Source organism: Hippichthys cyanospilos, chromosome 20, assembly GCF_059441005.1.
Source record: "Hippichthys cyanospilos isolate Australia breed blue-spotted pipefish chromosome 20, RoL_Hcya_1.0, whole genome shotgun sequence".
Lineage (NCBI taxonomy): Eukaryota > Metazoa > Chordata > Actinopteri > Syngnathiformes > Syngnathidae > Hippichthys > Hippichthys cyanospilos.
The window spans coordinates 3,966,223-3,984,881 of record NC_142388.1 but is presented as its reverse complement, the minus strand read 5'-3'; the positions used below and the strand labels follow the sequence as shown (position 1 = coordinate 3,984,881).

The 18,659-nt window shown below is 42.1% G+C and overlaps 1 protein-coding gene across 1 annotated transcript; it reads left to right on the top strand.

Moving 5' to 3' along the window:
* Positions 1-613: 613 nt before the first annotated feature.
* ism2b (isthmin 2b) lies at positions 614-16,752 on the top strand. The gene is made up of 6 exons (XM_088402712.1): positions 614-1,210; positions 7,542-7,790; positions 9,385-9,706; positions 13,085-13,222; positions 13,302-13,370; positions 14,128-16,752. The coding sequence occupies exons 1-6, from the start codon at positions 1,100-1,102 to the stop codon at positions 14,643-14,645; spliced, it is 1,407 nt and encodes a 468-aa protein (XP_088258838.1). The 5' UTR covers positions 614-1,099; the 3' UTR covers positions 14,646-16,752.
* The last annotated feature ends 1,907 nt before the right edge of the window (positions 16,753-18,659 follow it).

The window sequence follows — 18,659 nt, the reverse complement described above, 5'->3', positions numbered from 1 at the left end:
CCATGGGGGGGGGGGGGGGGGGGGGGGGGGTTCTTTCCTAGGCGGTGTAATGATGTAAAAAAAAAAAGTAGTAAACAGTTGTTGAAAATTGGTTTATATTACTTTTTCCTTGTGTCAATGTTAAAAAGTTACAGTTTAGGTATAATTATACATGTTTTATCTATAATAATCTCATTTATGGTCGCCATGGCGAATGGGGGGGGGCAAATGTTTACTCTTTCCTAGGGCGGCTTTGCAAATTCTAATGAAGAAAAATTGCTCTACGGGATCATCCCCATCACTAATTCAAATATATGAACCCCCAAAAAACGAACTAAGGGAGAAGAAAAACAAACGACACAAAAAAAAAACTACTTGTTGGATTTCAGTGACTGCGGGTGTTTTAGGGAGCATTACCCCGCGATAAACGAGGGAACAGCGCACTCGTGCAACGTCGACTCTCCTCTGCTAACAAAGTCATTTTCCTAACACACACACACACACAGCTGTTTGCAATGAGCATCATCCCACCCCCAACTTGCACAGCTCCGGCCCAGTCAAAGCAAAGCGCGTGCGTCAAAAGGCGCGTTTACCGACACCGGATGGCTGGGCGGCGCGCGCACATTGGCCCGAACCGAACCGACCAGCGCCAGCCAGCCAGCCGGCCAGCCGGCGCTTGAACTTCTACTATATAACGGCTTCACGCGTCAGCCACTTTGCGCCGACGAGCCGCAAAGCATGATCTCCAGATGTCCGCGCATCGGAAGAAAACATGCACCCACCCACGACGGAGTGACTCACTTCTTCAAGTTAGTTGAATAAGCGGTCGCCGGTGCGGACGGGGAGATTTATTTGCGCGTGGGGTGATCCCGCTCCTTCGTGCTCCTACTTAAAGCCGTGTGGTTTTATGGGGCAGAGAGGCGTCGGGCTGCAGCCGCTCGCGCATATGGACAGCACGCGTGCGCGTCTTCGCCGCTCCGACTCCATCTAGTTTCAAACTTGTCAACGAGCCGACTCGGACGCAATCCGCGCCGGGTTTAGTCGCGTCTGCGGGCCTCGCAATCAACTTTTTTTTTTTTTTTTTTTTAAACTTTGGGGAAAACGATTGTCCTCGGAGAAGATGCGTCAGGAGGTGGTGAGGAGACTTCGGATGTCGCTCGTCATGTTCTCCATGCTGCTGCTTAGCTTGGCCACGGCTTTCCCAAGCAGACACAGAAATGCTGCTCACAAGGTATTTGCTCCATTCAAACAAGTCAAATGTGGAGGGGGAAAAAAAACAACAAACTTTGAAAGTAAACCACAATCGCTCAATGAGCAACTTTGCAGAGAAATTCGCTAATGTTGGAAATAAAATACTGTTTGTGGTGCAACGATTAATCTACGACTAAAATGATCGTGAATACTTTTTCCTCTATATGAAAGGGGATTTCTTCGTGATGGAAAGAATATTTTTGACTATTCTGGGATATTTTCTTCTACTCTACACACTAAAGCCTGAATCATTATTAATGTCGATGTATTTTCTGCACTGTCAATATGAAATATCTATCTATCTATCTATCTATCTATCTATCTATCTATCTATCTATCTATCTATCTATCTATCTATCTATCTATCTATCTATCTATCTATCTATCTATCTATCTATCTTTATGTGTCTGTACATGTATACTGACTACTAATATTACTTGTATTGATGCATCCTTCATTCCCTCCTTCCTTTCATCCCTTTCTTTCTTCCTTCACCTTCCATTCATCAGTCCATCCTTCCTTCCATCCATTTTTCCTTCCTTCCATCCATCTTTCCTTCTTTCCTTCCTTTCATCTTTCCTTCCTTCCATCCTCCTTTCCTTCCTTCCTTCACCATCCATTCATCTGTCCATCTATCCATCCATCCATCCTTCCTTCCTTCCTTCACTCACCATAAATTCATCTCTTCCTTCCTTCCTTCCTTCCTTCCTTCCTTCCTTCCTTCCTTCCTTCCTTCCTTCCTTCCTTCCTTCCTTCCTTCACCATAAATTCATCTCTTTCCATTCACCTTCCTTCCTTCCTTCCTTCCTTCCTTCCTTCACCATAAATTCATCTCTTTCATTCATCCTTCCTTCCTTCCTTCCTTCCTTCCTTCCTTCCTTCCTTCCTTCCTTCCTTCCTTTCTTCACCATAAATTCATCTCTTTCCATTCACCTTCCTTCCTTCCTTCCTTCCTTCCTTCCTTCCTTCCTTCCTTCCTTCCTTCCTTCCTTCTTCACCATAAATTCATCTCTTTCCATTCACATTCCTTCCTTCATTCCTTCCTTCCTTCCTTCACCATCCATCCATCCATCCATCCATCCATCCATCCTTCCTTCCTTCCTTCCTTCTTTCCTTTTTCTTCCCTTATCCTCCCTTCATCCATCTGTTCACCATCACTTCAAAATAGATCAGAGTAAGTCCTAGCAACAAAAGGCTAAGATGTCAATTAGCTCCACTGAAAGACTCCTTGACAGTCCACTACTTTCTTGCACTTCACTTGCCATGTCTAGTCAGGTTTACCATGGCTCAACCCTAGCAAGTACATCATCCTCTCTTGCACGCGTACAAACACATTCATTCTGATGCGTGGCACCCCCCGTTTTCGAGTGTTTTTGTTGCACATGGAGAACTTGGGATCAAAGTGTGTTTGTGTGAGGGTTCAGTTGACGCTCCTTCTTGTGTGGCCGCCCCTGGATGCTCAGTTGGTTGCAAAAAAAACCCAACAAAACTTGCAGTTATACCTTCACTGCTAGCAACAGGGTGTGCGTGCGTGTGTGTGTGTGTGTGTGTGTGTGTGTGTCCATAAGCGCTGGATGGAGAGATTAGTAGGGGGGGGGGGTAAAAAGGGATCCCAGTAACGATATGCTTATGTAACGGCGATAAGGCGAGCCCTCGGAATCTGTCGCACTGCAACCGGGGTCAAGTGTCATTCCTCTGATTGTTTACGTTGGCCTTTTTTGTGTGTTAATGCGGAATTTCCTGTTTTGGGGTCATAACGCAAGAGGAGTGGAATATTCAGATGCGTTGGCCTCGTCTGTTTTCCCGCGGTGACCTCCGCGACCTCGCCCCGATTCTGCCATCCGTTTGTTTTCACTTTTTGCCCTCTTGCAAAAGATGGCGATCAAAGGGGGGGGGGGCAATAGTTTATTGTTCTTCGGTAATGGTTTGGAAAGAGCCAAGTACAGAGGCCTTTGATATGCGCATGCACATAAATCAGAGCTGCCTTCGCTGCTGGCCTTCTCCGCACCCCTCAAGGTTTGGACTTTTATCCCTAGCTTCTCCGTTTGCTGGACTCGTCCCATCTTCACTTCCTTTCTCTGACCTGAGTCACACACAAAGCCGGAATTCATTGTTTTTAAGAGGCTTCACCATGCTTAACTCATTCAATCCCAAAGACGTATTTTTACGTATTTTGTGAATCAAGCCATTTAACCCCTGGTGCTTTCTTATTTTTTTTCCAAGGTGATGCCAGAGGGGGCACGGATGACTGAAAGGCTTTATGAAGTGCAATTGCAATAAAATAAGACTTTCTTCTTTTTTTTTTTTTTTTTAATGTTTCAGGCACTTTGATGCACTTGGTTATTTTTTCAGTTTTGGACTAAGCTGTAACCTGTATAAATGCTGTAAAAAATGAATATTTTTTTTGTTGAAACTTTATTATTTTGCTTTTATTTTGTTTTGTAGTGTTCAAAAGGATACAGGTATACTAATACAATTTTTATGGGTAATAATCTTATTTATGGTCAGCACGTTAAGTGGGGGGGGGGGGGCGCAAAAAGTTTTCTCTTTCCTGGGAGGGGGCTTGGCAATATATAACAGAGAAGCACTGGCCTAATGGAGGCTTTAAAAATTGCTGGGAAATGAATCAAGTACTAAAGTATTAGATTACTTTAGATATCTCAGTACCAAGGAAATCAATTTATCAATCTAATGTAATCAATTACTTTAGTGCCCAACGTAATCTACCACAGTAATTGATCAATTCAGGTAGTAAAGTGATCGATTACTATTCTAGTGGTTAAAGAAATCAATTACATGAGCACTCAAGTAATCGATTACCTTAGTACTTAATTATGTGTGTATGCATCTACGTGGGTGTTTTGTGATATTTCAGTCAAAAAATTGGTACAACAGTAACAGTAAACAGACAAACGCCACCAGAAGATAAAGGAACTGATATTTGAACATAAATTGTGCAGCAACACATGTAGACAGACAATATGACAATACTCACATGCACGTATTATTTATCCTCAGTAAATCGACTCATTTTTGCCAATCAGGGCCGCCGTAGTTAAGCTGATTGCCGGAATAAAAGTATTCTGAAAGTAACCTGCAAAAACATATACAGGAACGTTTTGAGTCCAGAGGTTCTGTACTTTGACTTGAGGGAGAACTTTTTCCTCCCTTTTCCCGAATCTCTCAGTAAGGTTTGTGTTATGGGAGACACTGTGTTGAGGCCAAACAGAGGTCCCCCGACTGCATCCATACGGCGTTCATGTTAAACACGCCGCATGCCGTCAGCCTTCGGGCCTTTGATCAGACCGGAGGAGGAGGAGGTAAGCAGGATCACAGAAGACCAAGGGGGAGGAGGAGGAGGATGATATACAATGTATGAGAACACAGGATCCAGATGTGTAGAGGGATGAGATGAGCAAGATGTGAAAGCACGTGCGACTCGGCGGAGGTGTAAAGGCGGCGTGCGCCGAAAAACGAGACTTGACAGTCATGCGATGTTAATAACCGGAAAGTAAGACGCTAGATTGGCCTTAATGGTGGCCGCAGGGATTTACTGACTCATCTGCGAGAACGCCAGGTGTTTGCTTGAACCAAGGCCTTGATTTGTTTCGACGTTCGTCGAAAGGGTGGAGCTACGCGTGCTGCTGTCGCCTGATTGGTCAGGAACTGTTGCTGCCGCGCTACAATGGGGATGGAATGTGTATTGCCTTATGTTAATGTGGGTCATCCGCTGATGGCTAACTATGTTCATTTAGCCATTGCAGGAGTGAAAAAGAAAATATTTTGTCTTTATATTCAGTATAGCATATATTGCAAGTAATGCATATTTAAGTATAGTGACAAGAAGAATAATTAACTCTTTCAGTGTGTAAATGTATATATACATTTACATATACTTATATATAGAAGATTAAATCATTCAATGCGTAAATATATATATACATATATATATATATATATAATATATATGTATATATGTATATGTATATATGTATATATATGTATATGTGTGTATGTAAATTATACATGTATATGTGTATATATATGTTATACACAGTATATTTGTATGTATGTCTGTGTATGTAAATCTATGCACATATACTTATATATATATATATATATATATATATATATATATATATAATCTCCAATATTTATGTGTGTTCATGCTTAATCTATGTATATATATGTCTATGTATGTAAGTATGTATACATGTACATGTGTATTTGTGTTTGTGTTTATATAAACATATACTATATATGTATATGTATATATGTATATATGTTTGTATATGCATCCATGTATATGTGTATATACATGTACTATATATGTACATTATATATATGAGATCTGTATATATTTGCATAAAAATATGCGTGTATATGTATGTGTATGTACATTATATATATTTTATTTTTATTTTTTTTAAGTCCACCACAGTGCTTATTATTAATTATCGATACTTTAAGAAAAACTGCATTGTATGACTGAGACAGTGCCAATTATAATGAAAGCCAGTCTTAAAAAAAAAAAAAAACCTCCAACTAGATCACAAAAGTAAAAGGGGGGAAAATATAAAACCATTTGATGAGTTTTGAACTCCTCAATGCATGACAAGCATCAAGCTCGGCGTCTAAATCTGTGGAGCGGGCAGCTTTCGATGCCGTGTCATTCATCACGCATGACAAGCTCCTTCACTTAGCGGCTGTTTTGTGTTCACATGCTTACGTTCGACCCTCCACATAACTTCTTTACGGGACAATCACAGGCCCTGAGTAGAAAGTACGTCCTGTTCTGGATGCCATAACTGTAAATCATCAGCCGTTTGGTCATTAATGCAGACATTTCCTCTGGTAGCCCCCTCCTCGACTACCGCCGCTCTATGTAGGCCACAAACTGGTACGATCTTCAAATTCCACTCCCCTCATATGTTCTAGAGTGTTCTCCATGACACAGATCCAAATGAATGGGGGAATCCATTGGCGAACGTACAATAGGTGGGCTTCCAGTTTTTCCCAACACAGCACGATAATCGCTGCCATTTTTTGGGAGTTATTCGCATCGCTTCTATTCGCGTCCTCCCATTGGTCCGGTAAGGTTAAAATAAGTGGTGGACATGGTGGCCCTGGCCCCGGGCGGGCACATACACAAGCGCGGGGGTCTCACGCCTCCCAGGCCCTCTCATTAAAGCTAAAAGAGGATCGTTCTGGCACAGACCCCTCTTTGTCCAAGGCCTGGATGCCATGACTGTTGTGGGGGGGAAAAAAAGAAAAGAAAATGAAATATACCAAGGCCGGTGAGTCACTTGGCCGGCCAGACGGATGCCTCGGGTTTTTCATGAACATTTTTAACATTTCTTCTGTAAAAGAAGTACTGAATTGTGTACTTGGTGTCGAAAATCCTTTCAGGCTGGCGATAGAGATATAAATGACAGCTTGACATTGTTGCTGTTCCTCCTGATCACTTTTCAACAATTCAACTGTTTTTTTTAGCTGGCAAATTTGACTCATAGATGCAAATTATGAGAGATTTTGAGGATGAGGAGGAAAGTAGTGTGGTGTACAGTTTAAATTTTTGTAAAAAAAAAAAAAAAAAAGTACAATACAATACTATGAACTATAACGATAATCAGGTGGAAGCTTAAATAAGTAGAATCAGGAATAAGTACAAGTTTTGAATGTCTGGAAAAACGGAAAAAAATGTCTTTGGAATTGAATGGGTTAATCAAAATGTCACGTTTAGAGGAAAGGAGGTGCATATAACATGATTGTGAAGATTTTTTTGTCCCCTTTAACCGTATTTTGTCGTTTGATCTTTACATTGAAGGCATTTCACAGGAAAAGCATTAAAAAAAAGACACAGGAGCTGAAAATTCACCCAGATGGTGACAGTTCAATATGGCACAACCACTCAGTTATCACGCTACCAGGGATGTACCATCCCTTGGCTAAAATACTGCAAGAATGATGTGGAAGAAAATGACCCAAAATGGTCAAAATTTCCCTTGTGTGGTATTTTAATGAATCCTTTGATTTTTTATATCAAATACATTTCATATTTAAGGGAAAGCATTGAAAGAAGACACTAGAGAGCTGAAATTTCACCCAGAATGTGACAACACGTCATAGTTCAACATAGCAATTTGGTTATCACACAACCGGGAGTTGACCATATCGTGGCTAAAATACTGAGAGAAAGATGTAGAAGAAAATAACACAAAAATGGTGAAAATACTGCATAAGTCTTCTGAAATAAATGAACTGTTATAGAAACGACCTCAAGACTTTTTTGGTTTCCTATTGCCCTCAGGGTCACGGCCACCCAGTCCACAGCAGCGGGATCCAGTATGACCCCGAAGCCTTGGAGAACCAGAACCAGGTGCAAAGTGCGCCGGATCCCCACAGCCACCAGAGGAAGTGGGGCCACCCTCAGCACCGCTCCGTGGGACTACTCCCTCAACCGGAACCCGAGGAGGAGACCAAGCCCTTCATCCTGGATCTGAAGAACTTCCCAGACCTGGCAAACGCCGATTTGAACTCTCAGAACCCCAACATCCAAGTGAGTCCGGTCAATCGTTGACGTCAAGCGCGTACCTAACGACGCGGCGCAAATCCCATTCATCCCGTTTCATCCTCGACTGTCAGATAACACGGCGCGAAAAAGTTACTTCCCCTCCAACTCCTCGCTTGCTCACCGTGGCGTCAAAGGTGACTCAGAGATGTAGTTGCTTGGAAGAAATCCTGGCATTCTCTCCTTGAGAGGGCGATTTGTGGTGGATCACGTCTGGCTGGCTCGCGCGCATCCAAGGAGAGGGGATGCCTGACGATACCGTCATCAAAAGCGTCATTAGACGCTTCATTTCTTGCTAAACAGTCACTGATGTGCTTTGAAATTTCCTGGTGACGTCTACAAGGAAAGAAGATCACTGTGACGAGGGGTGTTCAAGCAATTGCAATCGGGCAAAAGTTTTTCATTTTTTAGGCATTTTCTGAATTGTGTTTTAGTATTTAAGTTATTGACCTTATGGAGAAATATTGATGGAATTATTTGGTGAACTAAAACAGTTCAATTCAAGCAGAAAGTTGAGTCATTTAATTTGTAATTATATATATATATATATATATATATATATATATATATATACTGTATATATATATATATATATATATATATATATATATATATATATATATATATATATATATATATATATATATATATATATCCCTCTAAATAACAGTTTATTGTGTTTTATTATTCACATTAATAGGAAAATTTGGTAAACAATATCAAAACAGAATATCATTCATGGATTCTTTAAAAAAGGTCACCTAATTTTATTAGTGTTGTTAATAATGTTATTATTATGATCTTTATATGAATGCTTTATGACCTTGAATGACTTTCGGTTTACAGCTGTGCTTTTTCAAATGAATAGCTTGTAACCTCTTAATATGTTCGAAACTATTTTTTAACTTACATTTCATGTTATTTTTTATACATGCAGCGTTAGTTGAAGATTTGATGACACCCTCGATTATTTAATAATTTCACATATTGTGTGTTAATGTCTAGGTTATTGACATTATGAAGAAATATTAAATAGTCAAAAAAAAATCAAAACATATTTTTTATGATTTCCTGTAGATTATTCAAAAGTAGGTCATTTATTGCCCATATAACAGTGTTGGAGATCCTGTTATTTTCTCTCAACTGTATGATATGGATTTTATGGACTTTATGATCTTGTAGGATTTTCAATTCACACCAGTGCTTTTTCAAATTAATAGCTTGTGATTTCTTAATATTTTCCAGACACTTGATTTTTTTTCTTTTAATTTAAATCAATTTTGTTAGATATAAAATATCGTTTTGATAACGCCCTCTAATTTGCTCTAATTTTCAGAATCGTGTATTAATATCTAAGTCATTGACATGACAAAGAAATATTGATGGAATTATTTGGTCAACAAAAAAAACAAATAACCCCAAAAATTGTTATAATTTAGATTTTTCAAAGTACAGCATCTGACTTATTGCTGATATTGCAGAGTTAGACCTTGTTATTTTCTCAGTCGACTTCATGATATGGATGATGCTTGAATTGAATTTCACATCTCCTGACCATCTGACACATCCTCTGTCAACGCAGGTCACCATCGAGGTGGTGGACGACCCTCAAATGGAGGTGGAGATGGACCTGGCCAAAGATAACGACTGGGTCCCATCCTCTTCCTCCTCTCCATCTTCCTCGGTGGATTGGCTGGGAGGAAAGAAGCTTTTCTGGCCTCTTTTCTGGAGTTACACCGACTCCGGCGAGGACGGCAACGGCCGCTCCACCGTGGAAGAAACCGGCGAGGAAGAGGAGGAAGATTACTCTCTCTACGGCAGCGAGGAACCCTCGCTCAGCGGGGTGGGTGGAGATTGGGGGAGCTACTGGAACGAAGGCTGGGATCCAGTGCAGAGCTACTATGGTAAGTGTTGTGATTTCGCACCCTTCATTTTCAAATGTTTTCAAAACGATAGCAAAACAAAATCAATCTCACCTTTGTAAACAAATTCTTCAGATGATCTCGCCTTCGTATCCGTAAGGGATTTATTTGTTGCGGGTCAAGTTAAGTGTATTACAGATTTCCCACATTGCGAGCGGTCAGTGAACGCCTCATCACTGTAAATGAATGCGAATTTGTCCTTTTCCCATAAATACCCAAAGTTACTCTTCATCCGCGTTCCACCAAGTTTATGATTGTGTGCAGATGCTAAATGACCACAATTCATAAACGAGTCAAATGAAATATCTTTGCGTTTTCTCTAGCCAGTGCCAACAACAGCTTTATTCTTAATCAGCTGCGAATTTCATAATATTTACATAATCCGCTCCGTTTGAGTCATATTCCTGTACGTGAACAAGGGTGGACTCGAACTTTGGTTCAGTCTGCTTGCTTCTTACATTAAAAATAATACCAGAACAACTTTGCATGGCTGCTAAAAGCCAACTGATTTCCACCCTCTAGCTCGTCTAATTATGGTAATTATTACACTTACTATTACTTATATAAAAATGCACATCTCTGCGTCCATACTTGACTCGTGTTGCTGGAGGATCAAACTTTGTCGAATGGCGTCGAATTTCTAAAAAAAATTCTAATCTTTGAATTACCGTTTATAGGACGAACCCACACCTTTGGCTTTCATTTCTGGGAAAAAGTGTCTCGTATTTCGGGAATGACGGTAAACAAAGCTACACGCGTGACATCGGCGATCCAACAACGTATTGTGCAAAATATACAGCACGCGGTAGGAACAGCGACTATCGCCTCAGGCAGAGCACTAAATAAAACACAGGCGTAGAAGATACGTAGTAGTCTGCGTGGCTGCGGTGATTTTTCGAAGCCGATCCGCCTGCCGCAGGGGGCAACGACGGCCCATCGTCGGGTCGGCGCGCGGAAGGGCAATATTTCGGAATTTGGCCTGGGACAAAGAGGGAGCGATAATGGGAACGGTCAAACGATGTAGAACAACAAAGCGGTTTTCGGAAGGCTGCATGACAAAACGGTCCCCGGAGCGGCAAACAACGTCGGCGTGCGAGGAGGGACGAGCGCTCCGCCGTCCAAACATGGCGGCTTATGGCCGCTTTGAAGTCGACACTGGTTGCGACGGTGGCCTTTTGAAGATGGCTCGGATGCGCTCGCTAATGGCAGCGTGAGGCGGCCACTGTTCTCCGAGACAAAACAGCCCTCTGCTTGTGGACAATTAGAGGGCGCATTGGGAACGCAGACTGACAGGGGCCGTTCCCTTGGCCCTTTCATCCTTCCCCGGGTCCCCACGGGTTCCCCCAGCATTCGAACGGCCCTCGCTGCCCTCGGCGGCTCGGCCTTTTGAGCCGGTTCAAAAATTTCAAAGGGGGGGGAGGGCTCGCTGGGTTCCGCATAACTTCGCCCGCTATCTTCCCCCCCTCTGTTTCGCCTCATCTAAAAATGTCGTGTCAGCTCGTTCGCATACTGTACTTGCGAGGGGCGTTCAAGACCACAACATGGAGACATGGAGACGAGACCTGGACTGCTGGAGGTCGAGACTGAGACAAGACCAAGGCTTGTTGAGGTTGGGACTGAGATGATACTAAAAGCTTTGGAGGTCTAGGATGAGACAAAACCAAAATTTCTGGAGGCTAAGACTAGACCAAGACTTTTGAAGGTTGACACGGAGACGAGACCAAGACTTCTGGAGTTCGAGACTGAGACGAGACCGAGACTTTTGGAGTTCTAGACTCAGGCAAGACCAAGACTTGTAGAGGTTGGGACTGAGATGATACTAAAGGCTTTGTTGGTCTAGAATGAGACGAGACCAAAATTTCTGGAGGTCGGGACTGAAACAAGACTAAGACTTCTGGAGGTTGAAACTGAAACAACACCAAGACTTTTGGGGGTTAAGACTGAGACAAATCCAAGACTTTTGGGGGTTAAGACTGAGACAAGACTAAGACTTCTGGAGGTCGAAACTGAAACAACACCAAGACTTTTGGGGGTTAAGACTGAGACAAGACCAAGACTTCTGGGGTTCAAGAGTGAGACAAGACCAATAATTCTGGAGGTCAAGACCCAGACAAGACAAAAACTTTAAGAGGTTGGGACTGAGATTGAATTCTGGAGGTCGAGACCAGAACAAAACTTTTGGAGGTCGGGACCAAGATAAGACCAAGAGCCTCAGAGGTCAAGAACGAGGTGAGACTAAGACGTTTGGAGGTTGAGCCCAAGACAAGACCAAGACTTTTGTAAGTCAAGAATGAGGATGAGACAAAGACATTTGGAGATCAAGACCAAGTCTATGAATTTTGGAGGTGGACGCCATGTCTCTGTCTTGTCTGAGTCTTGACCTCTAAACATCTTGGCCTCATCTCGGTCTTTACCTCCAAAGGTTTCAGACTCACCTTGATCTGGATCTCCAAACGTTTTGGTCACGTCTCTGTCTCAACCACCCAAAGTTTTGATCTTTGTCTTGGTCTCCATACTTCCAAGCCTCGATAATGTCCTCGGTTTGAGTTGGCGTGGTCCCGACTCCGGGATGGCCTCCAGAAAAACTTTGACTTTGTTAAAAACCCGACACGACTCTCAAACGGCAGCGAAAGTTTTGGAATTGTAGTTGGCGTCACGCTGGAGCAGGTACCCAAAAAACATGTTTTGACCATAAACATCTCCCTCGCTGTGACGACACACGCAGAACGCGGCGGCCAAGAGGCAACAATGCCCATGAAGTGGTCACTTCTAAAGACTTGGCGCGTATAAATCAGGGATTCCTGCCACGGCTTCTTCTGTAATTAAGACGCTCCTGAGACCTCGTTCCCGTACGGCCACATGGCGAGGTGGCGACGCCCACAAAGTCAAATTGGATGCGTGCTACACCCAAGCTGGTATTTCTGCACCCGCTTTCGCCTTTAATCAAGAGCGTCTTGTTTTCAGTGTTATTAACGCCACAAGAAAACGTGGTGCAGACGCGGAGAGCCGCAGCGCAGCTTCTCTCTCTAATTTCACTTCAGGCCTCTCAAAAAGAATTTGGCTCCCTCTGGGAAAGGTTAGATCAAGAGAAAATGGTCACTTTCACGGAATGACACAGCATGGAAACTTTGAAGGCATTCTGGCTGAAAATTGCCCAAGTGCATTTCCAGTTCACTGCTAGACACAATTTGAAGACCTTTGGGTTCGTGATCCCCATAAATCCTTTTGAAGATTGTTGTTTTTCACTGCCAAGCCGCTCTCATCTTCGCTCTGTCAACATGTCAATTACGTCGGAGGGAAAGCCTCAGAAGCCATCCGAAGCATGGCCGCCGTTTGTCTGACTTTTGCCGCTCCCGGCAGAGAAGGACGCTGACGAGTGGACGACGTGGTCTCCCTGTTCGGTCACCTGCGGACCCGGCGAGAGGAAGAGGACCAAGTCGTGCGGCTATTCTTGCACTCTGACCGAAGCGTCCAAGTGCGACCTGGAACCTTGTCCAGGTGAGACGACGCCGCCGCCGCCGCGTACGACTTTAGGACATTTGGGCATTTTTGACATCAGGCACTCCTCTCCTCACAGGTGACGTCAACGCCGTGATGGAGCCGTTCCCTTTCGACATGGAGAATGGCACTGAGCCGTTCGGAACCGGTCAGTCATTAGAATTTACCCCGTTGTATGTTTGTATGTTTGTATGTATAAAATCAGTTGGGTGTTAGCCGTCAGAGGAGTTGCTTTTGTTAACCAAAGTTGTACCGCATTATTTTCATTCAAAGAAGCAAGCAGACCGAACCGACGTCCGAATCCATCCGTGTTCGTAAACCGTGCTGTTAAAATGAGATTTATTTAGTCCTAAGAATTCCTCAAGTTTGTATTGTTTACTCACCTGTGTTATCCTTTTGTGGAATTTACTGCTTTTAATCTGGAAGGCCGCTCTGTATGTCCTGTTTGTCATTTCCCGTTTAGCCGTGTTCATGTTAGCCAAGGTTGTTATTGTCTTGGTTTCAAGAAAAGAACAAGCATTCTTTAAGCACTTTAGTTTTAAATGTTCAGTTATGTCTTATGTTGAAACTGTGAGCTTTTAATCTGGAAGCCCGCGCTATATTTCCGTTTCCTGTATTCACCTCCCCGAAACTGATTGTCATGTAGTATTTCGATCATTTTTGGGTAATTTTCTTCCAAATCATTATCGCAGTATAATAACAAATAGATGGCGCACTCCAAGTGTGATAAAAGTGGTCATGCCATTTTTAACTTTGACGCGTTATCACCATGTGGGCGAAATTTCAGCTCCCCCGTTCCTTCTTTGAATGCGTTTGAATGTCTTCGTTGATGTGGAATGCCTTTAATTTAACGATGGCGGCGAGCGGTGCAGGCGTTCATCCGATGTCGTACTCTTCGATCGCAGATGTGGACAGCTGCGAAAAATGGCTGAATTGCAAGAGCGACTTCCTCCAGCGGTACCTCCGCCTGGTGTTCCTGGAACTTCCCAGCTGCCCTTGCTCCTTCCCGTCCGAGGCGGCCTACACAGTGGTCAGCGTCTACGACGACTCTCGCGGCCGGACGTTCCGATGGCGCGACGCCAGCGGCCCCAAGGAGCGCCTCGACATCTACAAGCCTTCGGCCCGAAGCTGCATCCGCTCGGCGCTCTCCGGCGACTCGTCCACCTTGGCGGCGCAGCACTGTTGCTATGACGACCGCGGCCGCCTCATCACCAGGGGAAAAGGCGCCGGGATGCCCAACCTGATCAGCACCGAGTTCTCGCCGGAGCTGCACTTCAAAGTGGACGTGTTGCCCTGGATCCTGTGTAAGGGAGACTGGAGCCGCTTCCATGCCGTGCGACCGCCCAATAACGCTCTCAAGTGTCCGGAGAACCCCCATGAAGATGTCTTCATGAACGAATTAGAGGAAGCCAGGGAGTACTGATGGACCGCAGCCAAAATGACGGCCTTCCTTTTAAAAGTCATGTACCGTTGGTCCCGAGCATGCGGCAGCAATTTATCATTACCAAGAGAATACCTTCCCCAGTATGCACACGACAGGCTCCGATGAAGGAAGTGAACGGCACAAATAACAAATAGGAGCACCTTATGTTCAGTTTTGTACATGCTTGCATCTCTAATGCGGTTGAAGAAGGACAAGATCCTGATTGTGCTTTGTGCGTTCTCCGTTATACTCACAACAGCTCACAAGTTGCCATGCTGCGCAAAACATTTTGGGAATGTCATAGGGGTGTATAGAATAAACATCTATACATTGATTTTTTACTCTAAAATACTCTAATATGACACATATGGCTTGTAGCATAGCAGCAAGTCTCATTGTAACAACTCTATTTGCGTAAAATCGCAAAAGAATTTCAGTGAATTATTGTGAACTTTGGCAAAAGCACATCCAAGATGGCCGCTGTAATCGCGTTCATAGCTCTATAAGGCGCGCTCTGTCTAATCTGTTCATGGTCTCCGCAGCTAGCTAAAAAGAGTTATGTTTGCCGTAAAGCCGATTCGCCACTATTTTTACAACACCAAAGCCTGCAATAACCGAGCTAGATTCAAACGTTGGCCACATTGCAACGTGTGATCAAACTTAAGGTAAGCCACCTGGAACTAAGAATAACCGAACGTTGAGCTTTGTAAAACGCTCTGAGCACCGTATGGTGTCGATTTAAGCGATATATAAATACTATCCATTTACTATTTATAGACAATTGTATTCATTTCCGGGAAATACGTCATAGTAATCACGACTCAACACGGGAAGTGCTCGCCGTCGTAGCGAGAATCGAAGCCACCGGCAGCCATCTTACGTTGCCCCGGTCTCAGCTCATAATTCGAATACACTGATTTCTACGTGGCTTTTTCGCGTCGGAAAAAAACGTGTGAATCAGAAAGGCAACGCAAGATCGCTGGGTGCCAAAGAGTTGAAAAGCAGTATTTGGTGCCTGGTACATCCAAGCTCCTATCTCTTTATGGTGCGCATGTATAAAACCAAGCTCAATTGTGTTTGTGTCTCAACTAGGCATGGGCTGATATCAGATTCTGTAACACTTAAAAATATAAAGAAATGAAGTTTGTTTGACTAACATGAGTGTTTTTGGTCAAAAATGAGCACCAAGGTTCGCCTTTTTTAAGTGTTTTGAGAGACATTTTGTAAGATCTAAAAAGGATCATAACTTGGTTTTGATTGGTAAATCTTAGTCCAGTCATCTCCCAGTGGGCGACATAATTCAACTGCTTCATATTCATTTTTAGATGCGTCATGTCCTTCATTATGCTGCTTAGGTCCGAAGGAGTTAAGGCAAAGACTTTTCTTACCCTCCATGCATGCCAAGAAGATTAAAAACAAAAGACAACTTTGCAAGCTTTTAAGCATATTCTTCGTTTAAACGCCCACTTTGTCAGATTAATCGTAAAAGAAAAGCTGCAATTTTCCGGTTATAAAGCATATTAGCGGTTATTGCAACCTTGACGGTAAACCGTCGCGGCGGATATCGGCCCATGCCTAGTCTCAACCATGTTCTCAGGGGGACTTCGAAAGTATCTCTCCGTGAAAAAGATCTTGTCCATTTACCTCAAGAGTCGGACCTGAAACGCGGGTCAGCCAGATCCCAAGCGATGAACAGATAACACTTTTTGTTTTCATGAATCAGAGAGAATGGATGCTCCAATAGTGGAAATTTTCTTCTTTCTATCTGATGCACCTCTCTCCAAATCCTCACCTTTTTTTTTTTTCTTCATGAACTGATTTGAATGGAAGGCACTTTATTTAAGGTATGTACTGTATATAGAAACACACAAAAGATTGATTCATTACCGGATGGTGAAAAGACGGCCCGATGGAGTGTTAATATGGACAAAAGCATGATCTTTTTGTGGTTTCTCAATCTAGTTTGACATTTATGGTCTTGTACAGTATTTATTTGTCTGATCGCTCTCATTTTTTTTTAAGCTTACAAACATGGTGCACTTGTTGGACAGATGTGAAGGCATCATATTTAAAAAAAAAATAATAATAAAGTGAATCACACGCATCATCCTGTGTGTGCTTGTGTTGTACCGCAATGCTCTTTGTTGTTGCGATCACGCTGAAGAAATAGATATAAAAAAGATATTGCATTCATCGTGCTTTTTGTGCCAGTTCTTCTTTGCACACTTGAATGCTGACGTTCAAAAAAAGTGGGGGGCAAAAAAGGGGGGTGACTGTGCCTAATGATCTGTGACCCTGTATGTTCTCCCTTGATGAGAACTAATGGGGCTGTTTGCCCTATATTGTGGCTGGGCAATAAATCAAATGAATTGGATTAATTCATCTTTTTTTTTTTAAACAAGATTTAAATAGTAGCTAAAATCAAGATTTTGCAAAAGTGCAAAATGCAGAATCGGTGGTTTAGCTTCTAATTACTTCATTGTGTGATTTAAATGTTCACTTATTTTGTCGTTTTTAGTGTATTTCTATACACTTTGATTACAATTTTAACTTTTTGGCAGCCGAGAAATAAAAGCCGAGACCTTAAGGAAGTTGTTTATGTACAAATCCGAAAATGGACATCTGCAGAAAATTTGTAGTTTCGTCAGTAACTGAAAACAAATATTTCCAGACGTACGCGTGGTTACATAAAAACACGTCACGTATATGTTTGAAAAAAATACGACTTCACTGAGTATTTGTGTAAACTTGTACTCTGCTTAATTTTGTGACGCAGTTAGCGCAGAGAAACCCTAAAACGAAAATATAACCTCAAAATATTCCTTAGCTCTAATAAATGCATGACAAAAAATAATTATCATAAAAATAAATGTAATAAGCTTGTATTTTCCGTTTGATCATTTAGCATATATTTTTTAATTAATATTCTGTATTTTCCGGACTATAAGGCGCACTGGTATACAAACCGCAGCAGCAAAATAAGAGCTAAAAAATGATTTTTGACACGGATAAACCACTCTGGACTAAATAAGCCACATAGTTTGATAGTTTATTTGTTTGATAGTTTCTTTTAGTGAACATAATACACATTCTACATAATTTATATACAATCATAAATGTATCAATAAAATCGTATATACTGGGTACTGTATATAAAATTTACACATCACAAATTTACCCCAAATTTTATACATTTTCTTATTAAATTTAGACACACACACACATATATACATATATATATATATATATATATATATATATATATATATATATATATATATATAATTTTTTTTTTTTTAATTCTTTTTGAGCACAGTGATTGATTCACATCTTTTCAGTTCTATTTGATAGTTGTTCCAAACATTTGCTTGGTGGTGGCTAGCAAAAAAAAAACAAAAAACAAAAAAAAAACATCAACAACAACAAAAACACAGACAAGCCGCACTGGACTATAAGCCGCAGGTCTCAAAACATGAGGAAAAAGTCATGGCTTATAGTTCAAAAAATACGGTCACTCTAATACAAAAAGGTAACCTCAAAATATTCGTTATATGTATTAAAACCATCATAAATATGTAATAAGCTGGTTGGATGGATAGTTGACCAGTGTTGGGGGCATGCGCCACAAAAATTGATCTTGGTGGTCATTTTGTGCTTTGCAGACCATTTGAACTTTTTGGCAAGAAGTTGTTTTTATAGATCTCCAAAAATGGACGCCAACCAAAAATTCCTGGTTTGCTAAAAACGCATCACATGCATGTTTGAAAAAACGGCTTCATTGATCGTTTGTGTAAACTTGCACTGTTAAAAGCTAACCTCCAAATATCCTTATTTACAACAAACGTGCGATAAACAGGTAAATAAAGCGTACGACGAACTTCTGCGCCGCAAAGATTGATCCCGGCATTCACGTTGCGCTTTGCCGAGGATTAAATACCATTGCGATTTAACGTTCCGAGGTCACGCCGGTGGAAATCCGTAAGCTTAGGCGAATAGATGCTCTAATTCCCCGAT

What these genes read in the sequence shown, in the direction of transcription:
- ism2b (XM_088402712.1), top strand. Translation starts at nt 1,100, where the DNA reads ATGCGTCAGGAGGTGGTGAGGAGACTTCGGATGTCGCTCGTCATGTTC. An exon ending in CTCAGAACCCCAACATCCAA is followed by an intron (nt 7,791 to 9,384) that starts GTGAGTCCGGTC and finishes CTGTCAACGCAG; the next exon opens with GTCACCATCGAGGTGGTGGA. An exon ending in CACTGAGCCGTTCGGAACCG is followed by an intron (nt 13,371 to 14,127) that starts GTCAGTCATTAG and finishes CTTCGATCGCAG; the next exon opens with ATGTGGACAGCTGCGAAAAA.